This window comes from Galeopterus variegatus, unplaced genomic scaffold, assembly GCF_000696425.1.
Source record: "Galeopterus variegatus unplaced genomic scaffold, G_variegatus-3.0.2 Scaffold535, whole genome shotgun sequence".
Taxonomy (NCBI): domain Eukaryota; kingdom Metazoa; phylum Chordata; class Mammalia; order Dermoptera; family Cynocephalidae; genus Galeopterus; species Galeopterus variegatus.
Genome location: NW_007726646.1, coordinates 358,183 through 383,611, shown reverse-complemented (window position 1 = coordinate 383,611; position 25,429 = coordinate 358,183). Strand labels below are relative to the sequence as shown.

Here is a 25,429-nt window from a genome sequence, read left to right as displayed (position 1 = left end):
GGGGGGAGGAGCCGCGAGGAGGAGGGGTGTTGGCCGCAGGGCCTCCGAGTTCTGAGCTGTGTTTGTGGCTTCGGCGCTTTGATCTCCAGCCAGGGAAACCTGGAAGGTCAGGCCGGGCTGCAGCCAAGCCCCGGAGTGAGGAGCCGGGTGGAGCGGGCCGCACCATCCACCTCTCACCTCCCACCCACACCTCCCGGGAAGTGAGCCTGCTGGCTGCCCAGGCCTCCCGCCCCCACCCCTCTTGACCTCTTTGTGGTCCTTTTGTGTGTTGGTCTCCTTTAGGCAGTGGATTAGGGGCTGCAAGTTGAGAAAGTAGACTAGCCAGATGCCCTACAGGTTTGGCTTGGTAAAATCATGTAGGAGTATATGTTGTATATACTTTAAAAGAAACCTGGTTATTTTTTTAAGCTGTGTGTCGCCCCACCCCCATACAAATTACCCAGGAGTGGCAGGTGATTCCTCCTGGTGGTTTGTGTGTATTAAGGTCTGGTTTGCCCCCCTCCCCTTCTTTTCTAACACTACATCCCCCCCCTTCCTGGCACCAGGATTTTCTCACCGGTTACCCATGTTCTCTGGTGCGTGACCTCATTTCCTATGGAATGAAAGGTTTCTGTCGGAAAACAGGGCCCTTGGTGAGACAGGCCTTGCGAGCCCCCTTGCCTGGCGAGAGTGTCCCGTGTCATGCCATGACTCATGCTTCAGGGAACAGCAGCTGACCAGAATGTTCAAGAGCCTGGTGCCTGGGTGGTCACTACTAAGGAAAGGAAAAAGTGAGAAGGGAGGGTTTAAAAATCCACTTAGTGGCCTCCAAAGGGAGGGGCATAAAAGGGCCCAGTGAGCCCTGGCTGTTTGGACTGGAGTAGGACCCGCCAACAGAGACCTGTGGGTGTCAGGCGTGGCCAGTCCCTGGAACTGGCAGGTTGGTCTCCATCGGTGTTAATAGTTGCTCTTCCCTGACCGCAGGCCAGCAGTTGTGGCGGCATAAGCAGGACTTGTTATTGTCGCCCTGCGTTTCCGACAGTGCTGTTGTGTCCCAGGCTTGGGCCTTAGGTGGATGCATCTTGCAGTGCTTTGGTCTCTTGTTACCCCAAATTAGGCCACCATTGGGTTTGGGAGTTTTGAAGCTGTTTAGAATCTGCTGCCAGTTCACCCAGAGAGCCAAGTTCCAGCTCTTTGCACCAGGTGGGGAGGGCAGACCAAGATCAAGATCCGCACTTTCCCAGGGACAAGCCCCTGTTTGGTGTGGCCCTGTTTCTCCACAGGTTGCAGGATGGACTCCATCAGTCTTTTAGGCTGGAGGAAAGCCAGAATTTCCTAGTGAAATAGGAGGAAGCTGTAAAAATCCACATCTCCTGCATTCTGCTCCTCAGGACATGCCCAAGGATAGTCATTTGGCCAGTTTTCATTTGGTCAAGATGCTAAGGGAGGCTCACAATCCTCCAGACAGTAGAAGGAGCAAACACTGCAAGTGCAAGGGCTTATTTTCTGAGAGTTTTGACATCCAGAGATGAGCACAGAAGGCTTAATAAAGATCTGCAACCTGGTAGAACCCCTTTTGTGCCTGGGGTCGATGTTGGCTGGAAACATAATGCCTGCATTAGAACTAACAACCAGTGAAAGACCTGCCAGCAAATGCAACATAAAAGATGGTACAGTTAGTAAATCATATCCTGAAAGTGCAAAGAATATTGTGTTCCAAGAAGATCTGGTAGGGAACAGATGTATCTCATTGTAAGAGTCAGAGGAACCGGGAGGAGATCAGGTGACCAGAGTGAGCTGCAACCAGTGCCTGGAGTAGCAAGCCTGGGGTGTTGCATGCTAACCCCTAGGGCAAAAGCTGATCCTTTTTAGGTGAATGAACAAACATTTCTCAGCCATTGCCCCTGTGCCAGGCCCTTTGCTGGATTCTGGGAATTCAGCAGGAAAGAAGTCTGACACACTGGAAGTAAACAGTGACAGTGTGATGTCTTAAGTGCTGCAATGGTAGAACACAGTGAAGCCACAGGGAATCGCATCCCGAGGGAATGACACCTAAGCCGAATGAGAGTTAGAAGAGGTAAAGGTCATGTGTTCCTCAGAGGGAAGGACATAAGCATTCAGAAAACTAATAGAAACTTAGTCTGGTTAGACTTGGGAGGTAGGGTGCTGAGTTTGGGAGCAGTAAGCAGAAGGGAGGTCAGATCTAGCCCTAAGAGCAATACAGAGTCATTTGAGGAGAGTGGTAGGTCAGATCTGTGATTTCAGAAGGGCCTGCTGCCGCTTCCTGGAGACCTCCCTGGAGTCAGGATAGGATAGACTGGGCTGGGTGGTGCCCATGAGAGAACACTGTTTTGATTTGCATGACTGCTGTCCTGCACAGAGTGGAGGCAGTGGGGATGGAAAACCAATGAATGGATTTGGAAGATGTAATCAGCAAAACTTGGTGAGCAGTTGGGTGTAGGGCTGAGGACGAAGGGCTGCGGTTATGACTTGGCCCTTGGGCGGGGGAGCACCTTCTTGAGGAGGGAACCCAGGTTGTAGGGACGTGAGTATTATATAAAGGGTAGGCCCATGTCAAGACCCCGTGCACCCATGTTGGTAAGAAATGACCCACAGATGTCCAGGACAGTGTGCTCTGCTCTGGGAAACCACCAAAGTAACTTGGGAACCCAAGCTGAAGCAGAACGCTGATACTAAGTCATAGGAACCAAGCCCCAGGACTTGGGTACCTTTTTAGATACTCTACAATCATGGTTTCTGCCCTCTTGGGTCAAGCTACTATCTGTAAGCATGTCAGAGGAGAGCCTCAAGTGAACACTCACTTGGGTAAGAAGGGAAGAGTCCTCAGCAGCTTCATCCTGCTCCTTGCTAATCAAGATCTCTTTCCCCAGGACAGCCACAAATGTGTTTTGACAGACACTTCTAGAAGGTCCTGACTTGTGTCTTCCTTGGGATGCCTGGCAAACAGGTGGCCCTTTTAAGTAGTCGTCAAATAGAACTGTGTAATTGAATGTTTTCATACCAGTAACCATCCCGTTTAAATTGTCGTGTATATATTATTTAGTAATTGTTTTCCAGATCAAAATGTAGATCTTCCGTCACATCCCTCAGGCTTCTACTTGTGAGTTAGAGTGAGGGGGAGTGAGTTAAGGGGATGATACTCCTCTCACCTGGGCATACCGTACACCATGGAGCACTGGGTCCAAAAGTCTGCTCTGTGGAATGGAGGGTGTTGACAGGAGCTGCTGCAAAAGGATTCTGTGACCAGGAAAACCTATCATTCCCGTAGGCACACTTTGGGAAAAGCTACCATAGAAACATGACCTAAGTGATCCCATGTCCTTAATTTCTTACCCATTTGCCCTTGGAACTAAATGCTCATATTCTTCCTATGACTCTCCTGTCCTCTTCAGAGAGGTCTGTACTGGCGTTGTGACAGAATGCTCTATGAGGACAAGGGTCTGTGACCATGTTTGCTGCTCACTGCTGTGTGTGTCCCCAGGGCCTAGCACACATCGTAACTGGTTAATAACTCCCATTGAACAACTAAATTAATAAATGGTGGTACAAATAGAACTAAACTCTGTTCCCGCCTACTGTGTTAATTAATTGAGAATGGACCATGCCCAGGGCAATCTGCTTTGCTAGGCTTTATGAGGGATACCAACATGGTCAGTAAGAGCTACCTACTGGCTTCTAGGAGTCTCTGTTAGCCTCCAAGGGTATGCCTGGCACCTAAGCAAGACATTTATGTGTAGGGTGCCTATACCTTGTGACTCAGAAGGACCACTCATAGCTATTTTAAGGGCAGATGCCACCTGAATGAGAGTACAAGGATATAAATACAGCACTGTAGAAAATGTAGAAATCTCCTACAAGCCAGTCAGGGGAACAGTCATTAAATAAGCTCTGTTACAACCATGTAATGGAATGATATGTGTAGCTAGTAAGACGAATGAAAAATTTTCCACATCAATGCATACAATATTGTTAAGTAAATTGTTGAGTTAAGGGGAAAAATAGAGTACAGAGCAGTGTACATCCAATTTATTTTTAAGAACATTTTGTGTAATACATATGCGTTTTATTCCTGCTAATATATGGATTTAAAAAACATGGAAGGATATTAATCACACATGTTAAAAAGCTGGGATATGAAATTTATTTTTAAGAACATTTTGTGTAATACATATGCGTTTTATTCCTGCTAATATATGGATTAAAAAAACATGGAAGGATATTAATCACACATGTTAAAAAGCTGGGATATGAGTTATTGTTTGCTTTCAATTTCTGAATACTTTAAATTTTTTACACCAAGGGCATATTACTCTTATAAATAGCAGAAACGCTAAAGATGACCATATTTTCAGAGAAAATGCATCATAGAAAGTGGTAAGTATAAAAAGCCAAGAAATATGAAAAAAGTGAGTGGCAAAGGAGAAATCCTAAGGAATATTAGAGCTCAGAGATGGGTGAGAGCTCCCCTTGGCTAAGGAGAAGCACTGTTAGTCTTAGGAAAGGCATCGCATGTGAGCTTGACATGAAGGGTGAGTGGAGTAGGTATGATCAGCTCAGTATAGTTTACTCTAGTACCTTTCCGCATGTGAGGTATTATCATATAGAGAGTTGCTCTCAAACTGACTTCCTCCTTCCACGTAGCCAACAGGCCACCTTGCCCAGAAGTTAAATCTGTTGACAAATTTGTCTTATGTTGTCTGTACCATCTTATCTTTTCATTAATGCAGACAAATAGGATTTGGGTGGGTATATAAGGAGGGGCATCAAAATTCTATGCGGATTATAGTAAGATTCTTTTTTTATTATTTCCTGTTAGGTATCATTCCATATATATTAAGATTCTTAATAATCTACATATTCTTTGGCACTGGACCTCTGTCCTAAGAAAATTAGAAATGAAAGCCAAGATTTATTCAGTGCAGCATTAATTGTAATAAAAAACCAGAAAAGCCCAAATATCAAAAAGGTTATGAGTGAGTCGAGTGTAGGAAGGAGTATATCATAGCCGCTCAAAATATTTACAAAAAATTTTTAATAACTCGGAAGCTTATGATAAGTGCAAAATAAAATGCAGCATTAAAAATTGTATTCAGTAGGGGCAAAAAATTGTGCTTGGAGCCCCTGTGTGTCAGAACTGCCTAGAAGAGTCTTGTCTTCATATTACTTCTAATAATCCAACTTCCTTGGTTATCCTATGATCAGGAATGTGGGACAAAGGAGATTTTTACTCATCTTTTGGATTATTTCCCATGAAGACTGCATCTGTCTGAGTTCTATAATAAAGGTTACGCCTTGGGGACACCATATTGAAGTGTTTGACAAAGGAACAGGTAAACACAGGTGAAAAATGGAGTATGTGCTCCAGAGGCTCTGGGGAATAGGTATTGGGGTGGGTCCCAGCCCCAAACCAAGTCTCAGTGTAACTGCACCCACCAGGGAGAATACCTGCCTGGGTGAAATTCCTGGTAATTGTAGACTCTAGGCTTTAAGTGTTCCTGCCCACAAGGTGGTGACAGGACTATTTTCATCAGAATGCTCCATTTGCATCAGGATATTCTAGACTCAGTCTTACTGACAGAAGCACTTCCATACCAGAAAACCACATCCATGGTCAGGAAGCGCTTTCTTTTTACCAGCAGTAGTTCACGATTATGGTCCCAGGCAGGCTTTCTTTTATTTATAATGTTTATTGAATAATCATAGAAATGATAAGCGCCCACCACAGTAGGGCACTGTCTTCTAGGGGATGAAATTTCGTACTTTGCAAAATGTCTTTGTAAGAATGCAGGTGTTTGCCCTTTTGCTACTTGTTTCAATGGCTATGGATGTCGTCTAGTCTCAGGTCCTGCAGCCCTGGAAAGGTAAATAAAGGACCATGACAACCTTTTGTTCTGCCCAGCAGGCTTCTGGTTACCTGCTGGCTGGTGCCAACCTGCCCTGGCCTGAGTGGGGGTCAAAGCAGCAAAGGTGATAAAGGATGTGAAGATACCTCTATGGGTGGGGACAAGGGGAAGGGCATACAGAGGTCAGCAGGGCAAGGCCTTTGGCTGCTTCTGGGAGGTCTGGCGAAAGACCTTCCCCCATTTTCTCTTGTCACACCCTTCTCTTGCTCTTTCTTCCACTCTGATCTGTGCACAGTTTAGGGGCAACTGCCCTCCCCACCTGTAGCCCAGTTTACTGGTAACCTTCATCTAGCCACATCTACCAGTCTGCGTCTTTCCCATCCTTTCATTGAAACAGCCTATCTTGAGAGTTCTGGACGCTAAGTGTGTGACTTTATAAAACAAGGGTTTCTGGTGGTCACAAGACTGGTAGTCTCCTGACCAGAGTTTAGATTTGTTTTGAAGTAATATTCTGGTCCAAGCTTGACTACGTAAAATAGTAAATGATCTAAAATATGAAGATTCGTTCAAGGAAGATGCCTCATCAATTTTTTTTTTTATCTTTGGCAGCTGGCTGGTATGGGGATCCAAACCTTTGACCATGTTGCCTCACCAGTTTTTTGACAGAAATGTAGGGCAAGGGAAGAATGTGATCAAGCAGTGTTCTGTGTTTTTTACTTTGCTTTGGGAATAGTATAATAAAGGTGTCATTTTCCAAATATGGGGTTATTCATAGCCTGTTTTAAATCCTGAGCTGGCTCCTAACAGGCAAGTTCCCAATAGGATCCTGGGTTGACTTCCCTCCTGTCCAGTCCTGATATATGCCAGAAATACAAACTTATTTTAATAGCAGCTTACATATAATTTAAAAAGTAAATCAACTATGAGAAAAAAGTAATCAACTATGAGTACTCAACTATGAATATCCAACAAGATACTTGTCCTTGGAGTCTGTACAATTAGCCTGGTTGAGTTGTGACTGAAGTCAAGCTGTAAATGGGATTTAAGCACCGTATTCTTGACATATCCTATTCACTGTAGAAACCAGGAGACTGGTCAGCCCTCCTAGATTTTGTTAAAAATGTCTTTTGTGCCTGTCTCAAATGGGTCATGCCTCGTCTGGAACCTCCAAATCCTTGAGACTTCCACATTCTCGTGGAGCAGGGAAACCTGAAAGCGGCAGGAGGCCATGTGGCCAAATGGCTTCCCCAAGGCGTGTGTCGCTGGGAAGGCATTCCTTACCCCAGATCCCACAGCTTTTCATCCCACGCCCTGAGACTCTCCAGGTGCGCCAGCATCAAAGCGGGAGTTAGCGAGCTCCCGATCAGGACATATCTGAATGCACATTACCTGCGGGTGCTGTTTGATGTACTTGATTGTGGGATGAAAGCCAAATAAAAGAACGAAAGGTCCTCTTTATTTCCTCATCTTCAGTGCTGTTCCTCAGGGCCCTTCTGCATCTGGGGAAGAATTTGTGAAAAAGACTGGGATACCACCTGAGCAGAAAACACAAGTGCCTAGTTACTATTAACTCTGGAATCCACAAGCTGTTGGACTCAGGCAGTGGGGTTAGCATCCCAAAGAGCTTTATGGAGGAGGAAAGTGATGCCATCTTGGCCTGGAATTTTCTCAGTGTGCCATCTGTATCCTCTCGCTGGAGGGGCGTGACAGGGCCATTGAAGTTCTGAGTAGCTTGGGACAGTCCCCTGCCTCTCAATTGAGTGGCCAAGACTGGGCCCTGGAAGGGACCTTAGTCATAATGACATAGGTGCCCTCCTCCTCTTACAGATGGGGAAATCGAGGCTGCGGCTGAAATAGATTCAGTGATTTGCCAACTGGTGGCTACATGCTAGTGACAGAGCCAGCAATAGCTCCCAGGATTCATTCCTGACTCCTAGTGCAGTACTCTGGTGATAAAACAGGGTGGGGTGGACAATTGGCAGAGACTTTAAATACATTGAATCTCAATGCAAAAAGAAAACCTTCTGCAGAACGAGGACAGACTCCAGCACAGCACCCGGGGTGCCGGAGCTTCTTAAATTACTGAGGAGCTTGCAGTGTCCCTGAGGGTTTTACAGAAGTTGCTTTTGGTCCTGCTTGTTTGGTACAAAATTAACGGGGAATTGGCTTGTTGAAAAAGCTATGGGATGAGACTGCCCTCTAGTGGGCTGGTGGAGCCATTGATCTAGCCACGTTCTCGTCTATGTTGGCTTTCTTACACCATGTCAATGTACAGGGATTATTCCTATGGAAGGGACTTGTATTTTTTTCTTTCTCAAGCACTTGTAATGACTCTATTGACCTCTGAGCACTAGCCATCATTTGCCCATCTTATAGAAGGGTGGTTTTTGTTTTTGTACCCCACCCCACCCCCATTAGAGAGGTAAAAAATTCTTTCCCTAACAAGATTCAGGCTCCTAAAAGCAAGGGGTATATCTTATGTCTTACTCTTCCACAGCTTCTACCCTGGTGTCCACTTAGCTGGATGTGAAGCTAGAAGGTTCGTTGGGATGGGAAGGAATTCTTCCACCCGCCCCCAAAAGAATCCTGTCACTTCTCATTTGTTCCTAAAATATTCTTATTCCATCTCTCTGATCAATAGTTGCCCAAGTGGTTGACTCATCCGAATCCTCAGAAAGCTCACAGAACTCAGTTTCCTGAGCCTGACTCAAGCCCTGCTGAATCGGTCTCTGTGGTCTGAGCCAGGAAATCTGTTTTACAAACTTCCCAAGTGGTTTTTGATGTGCAACCAAGTTTGGCAGCCAACTGCTCTAAATCCCTATTTACAATGATTTCTTGTAGCTTTCCCCCCTGATGGTGACTCCAAAGGTCTTCAGCTCATGCCACTTATTAAAAATGACCATTTTGAGATTCATTCAGAAATATTTGATATGCTGTTCTAACTGGATGACAGGGGAAGGGAGAAGGACCACATGAGATGGACCGAAGGCATTTGGTTTAGTTGCCAATGGCTCTGTACTCATCGCAGAAAATACTGAAACAATACCTCTATGCTGACTGGGCAGGTTGTTGATTTGTAGCTTGTTTTTAATGTTTGGGCTGGATAAGGAGACAAAGGTTTCTTGAGTACCCAATTACTAGTTTTCATTTATTCTAAGTCATCTGGTTCTCAGGATGACCATACAAGATAGATGGCATTGTCCCCTTTTTCACAGATGGGAAAGTTGAGGTTTAGGAAAGTTGGTAATATGCCCCAGATCACATAAGTTGGTAAATTGTCAGATTCTGCCTTTGATTACAGGCCTGATTTCCAAGGCCAGCTTTGGAAAGGTAAGAGGACAAGAGTGCCAACCTGCTCTTTTTTACTCTGCCAGGCCAAGCGAGCAGTGCAGCGGGGAGCTACTGCAGTCATCTTTGATGTGTCTGAAAACCCAGAAGCGATCGACCAGGTAAACTCCTGGGGCCATGCCAGTGCTGCAGTCAGTCTCCCAAGAGAGACACTTCCTTTAGTTGGCTCCACTTCTCACAGTCGTGTCACCCTCATCTCGGGGACTTTGCGTTTGACCTCTGGAATTAGTTGTCCATGTTTGGACATCATACCTGAGGGAGATTTATAGAGCAGGGAATTAGGGAATGGGGAGGCATTTTCAATGACCCTTCTGGACCTTCTCACAGTCGTGTCACCCTCATCTCGGGGACTTTGCGTTTGACCTCTGGAATTAGTTGTCCATCTTTGGACATCATACCTGAGGGAGATTTATAGAGCAGGGAATTAGGGAATGGGGAGGCATTTTCAATGACCCTTCTGGACCTTCAGCCTGTCCAGCCCGTCCTAAAACAAGCATTATCCTCAGCCTCACCCTTCTAGAAGCTCCAAGGCTATGATGCTTGAAGAGTTTGAGGATTTCTAGATGGGCATTTAGCGTTCTTTTCCTCTGGCCATTCTCTCTCTCCTGCTTCTTAAAGTAAGTGCATGTTTTAACCAGGACTTCTCTTCTTCGTTAGCTAAACCAGGGCTCAGAAGACCCGCTCAAGAGGCCAGTAGTATATGTGAAGGGTGCGGATGCCATCAAGCTGATGAACATCGTCAACAAGCAGAAAGTGGCTCGAGCAAGGATCCAGCACCGCCCTCCGCGAGTGAGCCTCTGCACCGGCTGGCCCAGTGCCTTTATTTCCTTTGAGCTTCATGCTTTCATTCCTGTCTTCTTTCTGTCTGAAATACCAGTGTACCCTAGGTTCCTGCAGGTTTAGATCAGCTTTAGGACGAGACCAGGGAGAAATTTTACCCATATATCTTTATAGGGAATTTGAAAAATCTTACTAGAAATAGATGATTTGTGCTAAGATGTCTCTGGTCTCTTCCACCTGGCATTCCTTCTTGGTAACCTCTTATCCTTCTTTCTCTTCCATCCCATCTCCCTCTGAAAGGCAGTCTAGGGAGGACAGAAGGGACGGGACATCCAGCTCTTGGCTTCCCATGTCTTCCTTCTTCCTGTAGGGAAAATTACCTTATTGAAACTCCCTAACTTACATTTGAGTCTGGAAAACTTAGTTTTCAACTGGGGTTGAATTTCCTGGCCCCTGAATAGTGTTTAGGCTTCTCTTAAGTGTGTCGAAGAGACACTGCTGGCCATTAACCCTTGACTTCTGCCAAAATCTCAGGCTAAAGGATTCTAAGAACCTAGGGCAGGTGCCCCATATATGTTTTATTTCCCCCTGACAAATATTGGAATATTCACATGTAGGACGATTCTTTCTCATGCACAAAGTATCTTAATACACACAGCATCCAGCCAGCAAAGCTTTATTCCTATTGGCTAAGTCCGTGTCCTAGATAAGGTGGCTTCAAGGTTTTAGGAAGCAGTGTGCTGTGAGGGAACAGGCAAGAACTAAAACAAGAGGGAGTTTGCAGAACTGACTTGCTGGCTTCTTTTTAAAGGAAAAAAGCACTTTGGTAAATGTGACTCACTGTAGTGGAAGCTGATATTTGTGGAAGCAGCATACAATTTTCTGAGTTGTTGTAAACCATTAATTATATGGTTAGTAATCACTGTTCCCTCAAAACATGACACTCACTCCTTTGTCCTATAAATGTGATTATTTGTGTTTATTTGGAAGGGCCCTTCTTACGGGCTACAGCACAATCCGTGCTGTTCCCCTGGGAGCCAGGCTTTACGAGTAGAGCTCCCTTGGCTATGGGGGACCTGGCTGAGACCGCTGCAGGCATCCTCCGGGTCACATCAAAGACACTACCTGGGCCTCGAGAGCTCACCATGTGTGCGTGAGCAGAGCCCTAGGAACTTCCTGCAAGTTAAGGGAAACTTACCCCAATCACCTCGTCCTTTTGCCAACCAGGCAGCACAGCCCATCTGGCGATTGCCAGGCTGAAGAGAGGCTGTGACTCACTGTGTCTGTGTTCTGTTCCAGCAACCCACCGAATACTTTGACATGGGGATTTTCCTGGCTTTCTTTGTCGTGGTCTCCTTGGTCTGCCTCATCCTCCTTGTTAAAATCAAGCTGAAACAGCGACGCAGTCAGGTAATACCTCAGAGCAGCCCATGAACGTTGACCCCATTGCCCATTGCTGGTAGAAACCAGGCTGTCGTCAGTTGACGGTCCACAGTGGAACCTCATGGCCAAGGACTCTGAGCTCTGCAGCCTGTTCCCAGTGGCCTAGAAACAGCAAAGATGGAGAAAATTAAGAGCAAGATGTACAGCCCTGTGCCTTCCCTGTTCCAAAAGAGCCAGTCTTACAAAGGCTGAGCATCAGGGATGTTTCCGGTCAGCTTTTCGAAAGAAATGTTTAAATGTTAATGTGGAGCCCTAGAGCCTTGCTCCTCAAACAGAAGCTGGAGACCAGCAGCATCAACATCACCTGGGAGCTTGATAGAAATGCAGAATCTCAGGCCCCACCCCAGAACTATGAATCCGAATCTGCCTCTACCAAGCTGTCCGGGTGACTCTTGATAAACAGGGTACTGCCAGAGTACTCCAACTGGCACATGGCTGTGTGTTTGTAGGAAGGAAAGATGTGGGGGTGGAGGGTGTGTGAAGACAAGCAGGAATCTAGACTCCCAAATGTATGTCAGTGTCATGTCTCAGGAGCGAGATGGTGGATCTTGGTAGGCAAGCTGTCGAGGGGGAGAATCACTTAAGTTCTCATGAGGGTCTAGCAACCTCCACCAGCGGAACAGTGGCTGGTGTTTATTGAGCGCATCCTATTTGCCAGGTGCTGAGACTTACACACATTGTCTCATTTACCCTCACAACTTCCTGCAGTGTAAGAAGGAGGTACCCTTGGTGTAGAGCGGGTTAATAACTCAGGGTCTCATAGAGTTGAGAAGCAGCAGGGCCAAGTACTTGCAGGAGGCCCCTGCCTTCAAATGGAAGGACAGACCTCTGCTAGTACTGCCACTTGGGAAAAGCCTGGCCTGATGTTGTGGACACTGGGGGTCTGGAAAGTATGTGCTCTGGAAGTCTGAATTTGGAGTGATTTCTCAAAAGTCTGTTCTGGCCTGATAAAGTCTAATTGTTTGCTTGTCCTGGTGCTTTGAGTGCCAAGGCCCTGGGAGTGACTCCCTCTGACAGTACACACCAGACCCTAACATGGACCACATTCTTCTGTGCAGAATTCCATGAACAGGCTGGCCGTGCAGGCTCTGGAGAAGATGGAAACCAGAAAGTTCAACTCCAAGAACAAGGGGCGTCGGGAGGGAAGCTGTGGGGCCCTGGACACACTCAGCAGTAGCTCCACGTCTGACTGCGCCATCTGCCTGGAGAAGTATATCGACGGAGAGGTAACGGCAGAGGCAGGGCCCTTCCTGGGTGGGGAGGAGGTGGGCGGGTCAGCAGATGAGCCCCACACCTACAAGGACAGGGCCCATATCCTGTTCCCCTAGCTCTGCACGAGCTGAAGGGCTTAAATGCCCAGGTTTCTAGGGGATGGCCTGAGACACTGTAACCGTTTCCCCAGGGAAGGGGTGGCCACACACAGAGATATGCTCTCCAGAGGACCCAGCTGAACATTAGGTGATTTTATAAGCTGATCCTTAATATACAGTAGGCCAGAAAACATCTGGTTTTAAGAACATTGACACAGGTTAACTTTGTTTTAGAATCACTTTTCTGAAAACTCTGAGACTCAACTTGATACTTGACTTGGTGTTTTTACTTATAAAGAGACAAGACCCTTTTTCCTTGTAGCTCTTTATTTTGAAAATTTCAAATCTTCAGAAAAGTTGCAAAAATAGTACTGTGAATGATATAAGTCATATACGTCTAGGTGAATGATGATTCACCTAGAACCATCCGTTGTTAACATTTTGCCACATTTGTTTAGTCTTTAGATAGATAGATGCATATATATATACATACACACAGAATTGGGGAGCAGGGAGCAAACCACTTGAGAATTGCAGGCATTTTATGTCCCTTTGATGAAAATGTTCCACTGTTGTCTAGACTGTTGGATGATAAAGTTTTTGCAGAGGCCTTTAGGATAACAGATTCTCGCATGGACACTGGATGCAGACTGCCTGGGTTCTTTGTGATCTTGGGCAAGCAACTTCATTCTCTGTGCCTGTGCTTATGATGTGGGCCCAAGACTGACTGACATTCCAGATCACCACAAAGGTTACATGAGAAAACCCTGGGTTCTTTGTGATCTTGGGCAAGCAACTTCATTCTCTGTGCCTGTGCTTATGATGTGGTCCCAAGACTGACTGACATTCCAGATCACCACAAAGGTTACATGAGAAAACACAAGTAGACCTCTTGGTACTCTGTCAGGCACAATGTTAGGTATTAGTTTGAAGATTATTGTGTTCCAGATTGGTTGGAAAATGAAAAGACAAAATTAGCAAATTTGGAGGATGATTAGGCTCAGGAAGTCCAAAGGTGGTTCTGCCCCAGAAAATGCCACCACATTCTCTCCAAATAGGCTGCTTTTGTTATAAACCATGTGCCCCCGTGGTGAGTGTTGAGGGTTCAGGGGAGGAGGAGACAGGAGAACTTTGCCCCTTTTCTGCTGTACCTGTCAATCCCAAGTCCCAGGGATCTTCCTTTCTACTTGTCCCCATTTGGGGTACCTAGAGGCAGCTACCACCACAGAGATGCATCTCTCTGCACACCCCAGGCTTCCCATCCTCACTAACACAAGGCTTTGGTCTTCTCTTTGTGGAAGTATGAATGTGCGCACCCTCCTCCAACTACAGGGAAGAGGCCTGCTTTTGTATGCTCCTGCTCCTTTAACACTGAGGGCTGGGGCTGGCTGGCGAGCGGTTTCCTTCTCCATAGAACCCATCCATGGGCCCTGCATCTAGGGCACTGAGCTGACCTGTAGCTGGAGGTGGGTGAGACAGTGAGGAAGGGCACTGGCATGGTGAGCAGGGCTCCTGTGTCTACACTTGGCTCCGCAGGAGGAAGCACATGTGGGGCTGACGGCAGAACTGCCCTCTGCCTGGCCTGTGCCCTCCCTTCAGGCTGTGTCCCCTCTTTCTCTTCCCAGGAGCTGCGGGTTATCCCCTGTACTCACCGGTTTCACAGGAAGTGCGTGGACCCGTGGCTGCTGCAGCACCATACCTGCCCCCACTGTCGGCACAACATCATAGGTAACTGTCTCCTGCCTCTATCGTTGAAGAGTCAAGTTGGAGGACACTGTCCCTACCACATGCCTAGCTAGAATGTGACATGCTACAGGCTCGTGAGTGAGCAAAACCATTGCAGCATTGCCTTCCAGATTTGGAGACATGGTGGCCTAGGATTTTGGAGAATGTGGCTGTACACCTTTAGGAGAGCCTGGCATTAAGAATTGCCCCAAGTTCAGGTTTGGGCTTCATATTAACAAGCTTCCTGGCCTTGGGCAAGACTTCTGGCCTTTCCAGGCCTGAGGCTCCCAATCTCTTCAGCAGGAATAATAGTGGTGATGCTTGCCCGTACCGAGGACCATGGGGTTGTTCCCAGGGCCATAAGAGACGTTGAGTGTGTAGCGGCAGGTTTGCAGTGTTGCTCCTGCATCACTGTGCTATGGACGGGGGCAGAAGGCTCTTTGTATCCCTGCTCTTCTCTGCCAACTCCTGTGGGGCCCTTGTCAGCAGAGCAGTGGGGAGATGCGAGGTGGGCTCTGTATTAGTCCGTTTTGTGTTGCTGTAACAGAAATACCTGAGAGCGGGTAATTTATAAAGAACAGAGGTTTATTTGGCTTACGATTCTGGGACAGCTGCATCTGGCACGGACCTCAGTCTGCTTCTACTCATGGTGGAAAGCGGCAGGCAGCCAGCGGGTACAAGCAGATCACATGGCAAGAGGAAGCAAGAGAGAGAGGGAGGAAGTGCTAGGGTCTTTTAAACAACTAGCTCTCGTGGCAACTAATAGAGCGAGAACTCACTCATTAATCCCCCCACCTAGGGAGAGCACTAATCCATCCATGAGGGATCCGCGCCCATGACTCAATCAGTTTCCAACACTGCCACATTGGGGATTAGATTTCCACATGAGTTTTGGTGGGGACAACACATCCAAATTCTATCAGGCCCTTACAGGATGACCACCTTTCACACGGAGAGACAGGTCAGCCTCTGCCAGCACAGCCAAGTTTGGTGACAGCTTAGATAGCGGTAGGATCATGAGAATGGGCACCCTGACACATCACCAAGCCTGCTGCTTGAGTCTTTGCCCTTTCTTATCCCTCCACTCCTGACACCGGTACACTCAGCCCTGCTTACTTTGTTCCCTCCCCCTCTCCCCAGAACAAAAGGGAAACCCAAGTGCCGTCTGTGTGGAGCCAAACAACCTCTCGCGTGGGCGGCAGCAGAGGGTGACCTTGCCAGTGCATTACCCCGGCCGCGTGCACAGGACCAACGCCATCCCAGCCTACCCTACGAGGACAAGCATGGACTCCCACGGGAACCCCATCACGCTTCTGACCATGGACCGGCACGGGGAGCAGAGCCTCTATTCTCCACAGACCCCCACCTACATCCGTGGCTACCCACCCCTCCACCTGGACCACACCCTGGCTGCTCACCGCTGCGGCCTGGAGCACCGGGCCTACTCACCAGCCCACCCCTTCCGCAGGCCCAAGTTTAGTGGCCGTAGCTTCTCCAAGGCAGCTTGCTTTTCCCAGTACGAGACCATGTACCAACACTACTACTTCCAGGGCCTCAGCTACCCAGAGCAGGAGGGGCCGCCTCCACCCAGCCTGGCTCCCAGGGGCCCATCCCGTGCCTTTGCGCCAAGTGGCGGTGGCAGCAGCCTGCTCTTCCCCACCGTGGTGCACGTGGCCCCGTCCTCCCACCTGGAGAGTGGCAGCACATCCAGCTTTAGCTGCTACCATGGCCACCGCTCAGTGTGCAGTGGCTACCTGGCTGACTGCCCCGGCAGTGACAGCAGCAGCAGCAGCTCTGGCCAATGTCACTGTTCCTCTAGCGACTCTGTGGTGGACTGCACTGAGGTCAGCAACCAGGGCGTGTATGGGAGCTGCTCCACCTTCCGCAGCTCCCTCAGCAGCGACTATGACCCCTTCATCTACCGTAGCCGGAGCCCCTGTCACACCAGCGACGTAGGGGGCTCAGCACGGGGGCCTGCCGGGCACCTCGAGGGCTCCCCACCACCTGAGGAGCTACCGGCAGCACATAGTCATGGTGCTGGGCGGGGAGAGCCTTGGCCGGGCCCTGCCTCTCCCTCGGGGGACCAGCTGTCCACGTGCAGCCTGGAGATGAACTACAGCAGCAACTCCTCCCTGGAGCACAGGGGGCCCAACAGCTCTACCTCAGAAGTGGGGCTCGAGGCTTCTCCTGGGGGTGCCCCAGACCTCATGAGGACCTGGAAGGGGGGCTCTGAGGGGCCGTCTTGTGCCTGCTGCTGCGAGCTCCAGCCCTCCACATTGGGGCCCAGTGCAGGAGCAGCCAGTTCCTCGCTCCTGGGTCCCCCCCTCTGTGAGGGCTGCGGCCCTGTGGGTGGGGATCCACAGCCAGGAAGCTCCCAGGGCCCATACAGCCTTCACCCAGACCATTTGCCTAGGACAGATGGGGTGAAATATGAGGACGCACCAGCTCCCTCCAAGGTCACTCTTGCGCCCTCTCTTTACTTCCTAAATCATCCCAATCCGAGATTACTTCATAGTGAGGTCTGTAAGCTCTGTGAGAGGGTCCTCTCCACTGTACAACAGGGCCTGACACATTGGGCACTCAGTTAACATCTCTTTTGTACATTGTTTTCATGCCACCTAAGGGCTTCCAGAAGGTGCTGCGCATCCAGATGAGGGAGGCTGGCTTACAAGGAGGCAACTGTGCCCTCAGCACAGACTGAACCCCTCTCAGAAGAGGAGCCCTGCTTCAGCCCTTTAGTTTAGACACAGTCCATCCACCATTATGAGCTATCACTTGCTGAGAGCCCACCACACACACAGGACAGGGGCGCCCGAATCCCCTGCCGGGTCCCTGTGCATTGTGCCTGAAGCCTGCCGTGCCAGCTGCCTCCCCTGATGATTGTTCTCTCTCTCTCCCAGGACCGGGTTCTTGCCCAGCAGACAGCGGCAGCACGGGAACCTGAGCATGGAAGGAACTCTTATCTGGAAATTGGGAACTATAGGGAGACTCCAAACTCTGACTTCCTTCAAAACAAATTTTTTTTTTAGCTTTGACAAACACACAAAAGTGGTAATAGAGAGAGCCCTTCTTCTCAACCCAAAATGTGAGCCACCTGTGGCAACTCCCCACCATGCCCCATTAACAAACCAACAGACAAAATTCTCTGAGTCCTTTGCCTCCTTTGATAACATGTTACTCTGTTTTGTAAAATGTGTGTGCTTGGGGTTCCAAGGTGTGTGGGATTGAGTTCTCTGCTTTTTTTTAAAAGATATTATATGTAAATGTAAAAAGTTATTTAAATATATATATTTTAAAGAACCCTAATTGCCAACTTTCGCTGAAAAAAGAAAAAAAAAAACACTGCTGCATTAAATGAACCACATCATGTGTAGATACTGTTGTCTCCCCAGAGGGAGCTCAGGCCTTTGAAAAGCTCAGGGCTACACCTGCCTTAGAAATGAACCAGAAACTTGAACTAAAGCTAGTTGATATGGGTACAAACTCTGAGGAACAATGCAAAGCTGCCTCTTTCTCATGGCAAATCCCAATGTACAAAATGTCAGGTCTCTCCAGCCCACTCTTTTAGGCAGGTGACGGAAACAGCGAGGAATAGGGTGGAAGGTCTGCAGCACTGGGGAACTGGGTCAAGCCATTGCTACATAAGCCCCAGGGTGACAGGGACAGTTCTGCCCAATATCCTCAATCTGTCCCCTGGGGTCATCGTACCAAGTAAAATGACGGAGTTCACGGTCCTGATCTTGGCAGAGGTCCAGGTCCTAGCAAGGGCAATGTTCTCGGGGAATCCTCTTCCTGAACTCTGACCCCTAGGGCGGGGAAGGAGGCTCTCCCCTCCGTGGCCCTGGGCTTACTGCTATCGGCTGCAGAAATGATTCAACGGGTGTGTAGGGGCAAACACACAGGAGGAATGTAGTATTGTGGCTTCGGTGTCCTATGTGGCTGCCGGTGGGAGGGAGGCGGGGGGGTTGCTCTTCATAGAGAAGGGATGGAAGGTGCTGGAGCATGCTTGTGCGCATGCGTGTGTGTGAGGGCAACCACGCCCCTCAGCTGCTGCTTCCTGGGGACACATGCCCGGACTCCACGGGCTCTGCACTGAGCTCTGTTTGAATGACACCTTTCCCATCCCTTTTCCCTATGGAAGCACCGCTTCAGGGTTATTCAGCCCTCTGCCTCATGGCTGAAATCGCTCATCTCGCCTGCAGATGTCTACTATCCTGTCTACCTAATGCACTATTATGTATTGATTCTCCCTGAGACAGAGACTATCAGATAGTTTAGACCCAAAGGGTAGGCTTTTATATATTTTTCCAGCCTTTTTTTTTTTTTTTTTTTTTTCTTATAGGGGGAGGGAGAATAAAAATCCAGACCGTTTTGGTTGTTTAAAAGATGTTTCATTTTTAAAAGGGAGAGAGAATCTATTTAAAGCTACTTCAGATCAGGGATTGTCATCCTTTTTGTCCAGTGTATTCCTTGAGTTCTTTAAAAAAATATTTTTTTGGAGGAAATTAATCATATTAGCCCTTGTGTTCACTGACTCTTCTGGTCACTCTTATTCATTCAGTAGGTATTTGTTGCCATATGAAAGAGTTTGGCCCATTGGGAATAAAAGCTGATTTGCAGAATAGGAACCTTGGGATCTGGCCCCCAGGAGGTGGAGAATTAGGGACCATCCTGGGTTGCCAGGCAACTGTGATAACCCCTCTCCAGTCAGGCTCACAGGAAGTCAGCCCAAGATCTAGACCAGAACATTAAGAATGAGAATCTCACCATATCAGAATACTTTTTTCTTAAAACCCCCATCCTATAATGAGGAAATTTACTTATTTCTAGCCAAGATTTGACAGAATAAAATTCCAGCATGAAATGGTTGAGCCATTAGCCATTTAGGAACTCACTGTGGTGAAATTTGTCCTCCAGCCTTGGGTGCAGTCCCTTGGGGGCTGCTCCCAGGGCTGTGCCCAGCACACCTGTTGGCGAGGGTGTGAGAAGCGCCTAAGCTGTTGACATGTGATCTGGGCCGCCTTTATTTCTTGGGCCAGGAGTAGCAGCTGCTGAGGACAACAGCTTGTATTACATGGTTTTATGGAAGGGGTATTGCTTTTAACATGAACTGCAAAAAGCAGCTTCTCATTGTTGAGAGGGCTGCTCCCAGGGCTGTGCCCAGCACACCTGTTGGCGAGGGTGTGAGAAGCGCCTAAGCTTTTGACATGTGATCTGGGCCGCCTTTATTTCTTGGGCCAGGAGTAGCAGCTGCTGAGGACAACAGCTTGCATTACATGGTTTTATGGAAGGGGTATTGCTTTTAACATGAACTGCAAAAAGCAGCTTCTCATTGTTGAGATTTTTTTTTTGTTTGTGGTTTTGCTTTTTTGTTTTTAATGCCTTTGAGTACATATTATCTTCCCTGTCTGAAACCGTACCCCCAAAGTGGCTTTCTTTAGCCCCGGCTGGAAAACCACTCCTTAGTAAGCCTTAAGTAATAAACAGATGAGTAGAGAATGTGGCTTCAACTGGGCTTATTAAAATAAATGTGTCAAATTTTCATTTGAAAGAGTGGTAACTGCAGATGGCAAAAAAAAAGCACATTTGATTTTTGTAGTTTACAAGTGGTAGAAACATAAATGAAATTTTAAAACCTTAAATATCAACCATGTCTTTTACATTTGTGTTGCCTCATCACACAGCGAGGTCACCAGAATAAAATAACCAACTATCTTATTGCTTCACCATTTAAATCAAAAGATGTCATTTTTGAAGTTGTAAGACATCAATAATAATGACAAGCCTTTTTCTCTGGATTCCCAGTGGTGGGTGGTGGTTATATGGCCATGGAAACTGGGAGCATTTCATTTTCCACTAAGAACTACTCCATGCCACCCCAAGTTGGGGTGTGAGTGTTGAGCGTGGTCCCATGGCCTAGCCCTGGGTGTAGACAGCCATGTAAACTGAAGAGTTTTAGAACCAGCCAAAAATGGAAGTTTGGGTGTTCTGGCCAATGAGGTACTTCTTTGTGGACACAGCCCCAGTAAGCTGGCTTTAACCCTTAGTCTCTTCCTCCTCCTTTCCAAATCCAAGCCATTTTGTAAAGCTTCATCAGCCGTCCCACTGCTCAGACCCTCCCCTAAGCGCTGCTGGTTGGTCTCTACTCGAAGTTCATGCAGGACTAATGCTTTTAAAATGAGGTCTAAAAAATAATTACTAATCAAGAGTATTGTTTTTAAAACAGAACTGCCTTTTTCTATTCTTTATATACTTTTTTTTATTGTGTTGGTCTAACAAGGCACTATTTTAGAATGTTTTTTAAAAAAATTTCTCCCATAGCACTTAAAAGATATTTTGTAAAGACTTTGCTGTAAAGATTTTGTACTAAAATGGTCTAAGGGCTCTTTTTCCAATATTACCATTTTTAAAAAAATGTTTTAAAAGCTAGAAAACAATTTATGTATATTCTGTATATGTATAGCAGCACATTTCATTTATGGAAATATGTTCTCAGAATATTTATTTACTAATATATTTATCTTAAGCCATGTCTTATGTTGAGAGTGTGACATTGTTGGAATAATCATTGAAAATGACTAACCCAAGACCCTGTAAATACATGATAATTGCACACAGATTTTACATATTTGCAGACCAAAAATGATTTAAAACAAGTTGTAGTCTTCTATGGTTTTGTAACAAATTGTACAAATGACTGTAAAACAAAAATACAATTTTATCAAGTATGCGTTATATGTTGTTACTGCTCTGTTTGGTAAAGGTCTACAGATTCTACAAAGGAGAAGTTTGCATGGGGCAGTGCTTTAACTTAAACTGGCCCATGAAAGCGGCTGTAAAACTTCCTCTCCTGTTAACTTAGAGTCCAGGTTACTGGGGATTTAGGTGGTGTCCTGGGAGAGCATCTGCTAGAGTGTGTGGGTTTATAGCCTTGAGGCAGTGGTAGCCATTTTGTTCAGTCCTGTGTGAAGGGAGCTAAGAAAGTGGTAGGCAATGACGAAGAACCTAGCAGTCCACTTTTTAAAAATAGGGAATAGAGGCTGAATATAAATCATTGGCTTCATCTGCCAGGCCTTTCCCTATGACCCTCAAGCTCTTACAGGAAGTAATATCTTGAGTGAGTCCCATACCTGTCTGTCTTATTTCCCTGGGAGGGTAGTCACTAATTTGTAAAGCACTCAGATTACTTGGAAAGTGCAAACTGGTGTTTATTTTTCATACGTCTAGCAGAGAATATCCTAATCCCATGAATTCCTGTTCCTATTTTTCTGTCCTTAACTTAGGCTATTTCTTGGGCACAGGCTCCTCATGGACACCCAGCCACTTTCTGCCAGGTAACACATCCTTCTGAGCACCTTCGGGTGTGGCAGCCTGACCACGCAGAGCCTCCCAGAGCTTTTGTTTGATGGCCTTGCCCAGCTGCAAGCTGTACTTCTTGGGGGTTCCTGAAGGATTCCACAGCATAGGCTCCACCACAGCTTGGTACAGAACCCGGTAACCCTCTGTGGGGAGGCCGTGGATGGTTAAGGTGTCCTCTGACAATTGCTGTCTCTTTCGGGTTTCAGGAAGCAGCACTTGGCCCTTCCAAGCTGCTGTCCCACTATCCCAGGGTAGTGCTTGGGTGGCAGCCACATGTTCAGCATATCTGTCCTCAAGATCTTGGCGGACTGTTAGTTTTTTCTCCTTTGAACTTTCTTTACTCTAGCCAGGAAGAAAGCAGAGAAGTCAAAGCTAAAACTTGAGAAGGGAGCTCAGAATAATTATCTGGGATTTGTGTCCCAGAGTCTTGGTTACAGCAACAACCAACATTTGTCTAGCATGTTCTAGTTTACTGAGTTCCTCTATGTATACACTGTGTGTGTTCCCCATAACCCTCTTAGGTCAGCAGGAGACAGCTTTAAAGGCAAGGAAATTGGAATTGGTTTGCCCAAGGCCACACAGCTATAAGGTTAATATCCACAGCTGTCATCTATTGAATGCCAGTAGATGCTGAATTAGGATCCTAATTATTTACTCTGTGCCAGGCTCTGTTCAAAAGCCCTGTGCATGTATTAACTCATTTAATCTTCAAGAAGTCCTATGAGGACATGGCCATTATCCCCCATTTTATATGATAAAAATCAAGGCACAAAGAGCTTAAGCCCAAGGTTGTCCTCAATTATAGACAGTTGGGATTTTAACCCTGACAGCCTAGCTCCAGGGCACACTCTGAGCTCTGCTGGCCACCATGGAGTGACAAAGATGGACTCAGATCAGGCCTCTGGATGCCAAGATCTTGATGTGGAAGTTCACAGCCAGATCTGTAGCTTACCTGTGGCGGGTGTATATGTACATAAGTACACATTATCCATATCCTATCCTTTTTTCTCACCATTATTTTCCCTCCACATTAAGTGTCTTTTGTCTGTGTGTATGAAAGCCACCTCATCCTTCTATAGAACTAGGCAGAGTATAAATAAACAGCACAACCCCAGAACTTTGTCCACTCTATCATGCTGCAACCCAGCACCCTCCCCCTCCAATCCGGTCTTCAACTTTAGGGTTTCCTTTACTTGGTATGAATCTCAAGAGTTAAGTGTCCTCTAGCTTTACCTTTACCTTCTCCCCACCCATCACATTTTCTCCCCAACTGGCCGTCGTCTACCTCTCTGATGCCTCTGCAGGCCTCCTGTGACTAGGTGAGCCCGGAAGCTGGCTTGCTGGCCGCCTGCTCTTGAAACTGATGGAGTTTCTTATCCTGACCTGCTGGGTGGCTTTCATTGCCGAATTGTCCTTGGGCTTTAATCTCTTCGAGAGATTTGTGTCTTCAAACTTGCATGGTTCTGGGCAGCACTTAGCCTTCGGTTGCCGCCTAAGCACAAGCTTAACCAGGGAAAACGAACTGGGAACTAACGGGTTCTTTACAACTTCCCAAGAAGAGGTGGTACCTGGTGCTGGGGCATTGATGTTCTGCTTTGCACATGTTCTGGCCATCCAGATGTTGGTGAGAGCTGGAGAGTCCACATAGCAGTCCTGAAGCCTGGTGTTCAATAAGATGGACTGCCGGAGTCCATAGATGGGGATGCTGGGGTCCCGTCTCACAGAGATTGGATGCTAGAATTATAAGGAGGGAAAGGAAATAAAAAAAAGACCAGTTCTCAAGCACAGACTAGAAGGTCTACTTTGGAGGCAAGGTGTGAACATCATTTTATAGACCATTCCTTTCACACAGCTCCTAGAAATCTTGCTATATATCCCCTCTCCTACTCACCAAAGCCTTTTATACCAAGAAGGGAAGAGATAGTAACTTCACAAGATCACAGTGATGTTCAGGTTCTCAAAGAACATAGCATGCTGGGGCAGGAAGTTGGGGGTCAGAGAGGGTTTACAAGGTATAGAAGACAATTCCTGTCTGCTGGAAAGACAAGGGAATCCATGGCAAGAAAGAAATGGGAGGCAGGGTCATTCAAGACCTGTATGAGTCGTAGTCACTCCTCAACCATGCAGCAACAGAGAAATCACAGCAGATAAGTCCTACCAAACACTGAATCCACTTTCTATCCAGATTGCTATGAGCCAAGAAGAGCTTCTAAACAAGGAAATAAACAGACTTGGGGGTCCATAAAGGCAAAAGCACGACCACAACATAAGTGATGCTGGCCTCCATTTCCTGGGGCCGGCCAAGAACAAGAGAACAATTTGGATAGATTAGAATCACATACTTAAAGAGACCTTGCTTTCAAAGAAATGCCATCTATAAAAAATAAAATCACCTTACCATATTTCAGTTGCCTTAAATTTTATTTTAGCTAGTTTAGTAGGGGGAAGAAATATGTATTTTCTTTCTCCTTTTTCTCTTGTTTCTTTTTGTTTTGTTTTTGTTTGGTTTTAATATTTCTAGTCACCTATCTTTCTCTGACTCAGTCATGTATGGGCAAATTGCAGTTTGTTTAGATTTGGGCTCATGTGCAGGCAGTTTTGAACCATTATCTCTAGTATTTGTGATGTCACTTTGGTTTGTGATGTGGGTATGGGTGGGTCTTACATCATCAGATTTTACAGTTAAATTATATTGGAAGAAGTTCCATTTTGTTGTGCTTATAGCGTTAGATACTTCTGAAGTCCTCATTTTCCCCAAAATTGCTTGGGTGAATTTTGAAGGACCTAACATTCTTAAGAAGCATGCTTTGCACAAAATGCAGTCAAATATGCAGACCAGATTTGTGGATACAGGTAGTTAGATGCATCCTTACGTGTGCAAAAGTGTTCTCCTCCATGCACATAAAGAAGGTACTGTTAAATTCTCAGAATAGCTGCCAAGGTTAGGGACCAGAAATGAAAGAACATGTTCCTGCAGCCCTGGGCACCTCTCCCTGCGTGTCTCTCCTGGGGAGACTACATGATTTCTGGAATGTGGTTTTATTTTACATCCCATGGCAAATGCAGTAATTAGAGCTGTTAGTAGTGTCAAGGGCTTGAAACAAGAACAAAGACGCCTCTTCCTGGGAACTCTTGGGTAATGCCTTGCTCCTTATCAAGTGCTTGTCCTGTTGGTGGTTTTGATTTTTCATACACAAAATGCCAAAGGAGGCTCCTTCCTGAGGGGGAGGAGAGTGAAATGATGGAAAATCAGAGTATGAGTCTGGCAGGGGCTCCTGGAATTGCATGTGTTGCCTTTTTGAATTTTGAAGTGGTGTCCCTGGAGTGAATCAAAGCCTACAGGCAGACCGCACCACAGGCCCCAAGGTGGAACCACCTCCTGGCTGGCGGCATCTGGACCAACAGACACTTGGGAGAACAATGGTGTCCATTCAGCGAAGAGCCCTGGCCTTACCTCCCAAGAGGTGGGTCAGTTCCAGCAAAATATGTCGAGTCCCCAAAACGTTTAATCCCAAAAGAAATGCAAAATGTGTCCACTGCCTGGATGGGGTAAAATGTATCCCTTAGGTTTAGATGGATTTTCAGGTCCAACAACTCAGCCCTCTCACGGGCCTGACCAAA

General features: G+C 46.9%; 2 protein-coding genes across 2 annotated transcripts in view; one reads left to right on the top strand and one right to left on the bottom strand.

The window, feature by feature from the left end:
* ZNRF3 (zinc and ring finger 3) overlaps positions 1–17,150 on the top strand; it is a 57,815-nt gene extending 40,665 nt beyond the window's left edge. The window contains exons 3-9 of the mRNA XM_008569827.1: positions 9,218–9,292; positions 9,849–9,980; positions 11,271–11,381; positions 12,473–12,640; positions 14,350–14,452; positions 15,590–16,905; positions 17,073–17,150. Of these exons, the coding sequence (XP_008568049.1) occupies positions 9,218–9,292; positions 9,849–9,980; positions 11,271–11,381; positions 12,473–12,640; positions 14,350–14,452; positions 15,590–16,905; positions 17,073–17,150 (1,983 nt within the window). The remainder of the gene's footprint in view (positions 1–9,217; positions 9,293–9,848; positions 9,981–11,270; positions 11,382–12,472; positions 12,641–14,349; positions 14,453–15,589; positions 16,906–17,072) is intronic.
* A 4,583-nt stretch (positions 17,151–21,733) lies between these two features.
* Positions 21,734–24,705, bottom strand: LOC103588207 (chromosome unknown open reading frame, human C22orf31). The gene is made up of 3 exons (XM_008569826.1): positions 24,682–24,705; positions 23,094–23,542; positions 21,734–22,148 (listed from the first exon to the last, which is right to left on the bottom strand). Exons 1-3 carry the CDS (start codon positions 24,703–24,705, stop codon positions 21,734–21,736), a joined length of 888 nt encoding a protein of 295 aa, XP_008568048.1.
* Positions 24,706–25,429: the final 724 nt, after the last annotated feature.

Excerpts from the sequence above, each read along its gene's own strand:
- LOC103588207 (XM_008569826.1), bottom strand. The coding sequence starts at position 24,705 with ATGGAGGAGAACACTTTTGCACAC. Across the intron at positions 23,543-24,681 it reads AGGAGAACACTTTTGCACAC|CATCCAATCTCTGTGAGACG; the intron begins GTAAGGATGCAT and ends TTATAATTCTAG. Across the intron at positions 22,149-23,093 it reads CCTGCAGAGGCATCAGAGAG|TAAAGAAAGTTCAAAGGAGA; the intron begins GTAGACGACGGC and ends TCCTGGCTAGAG.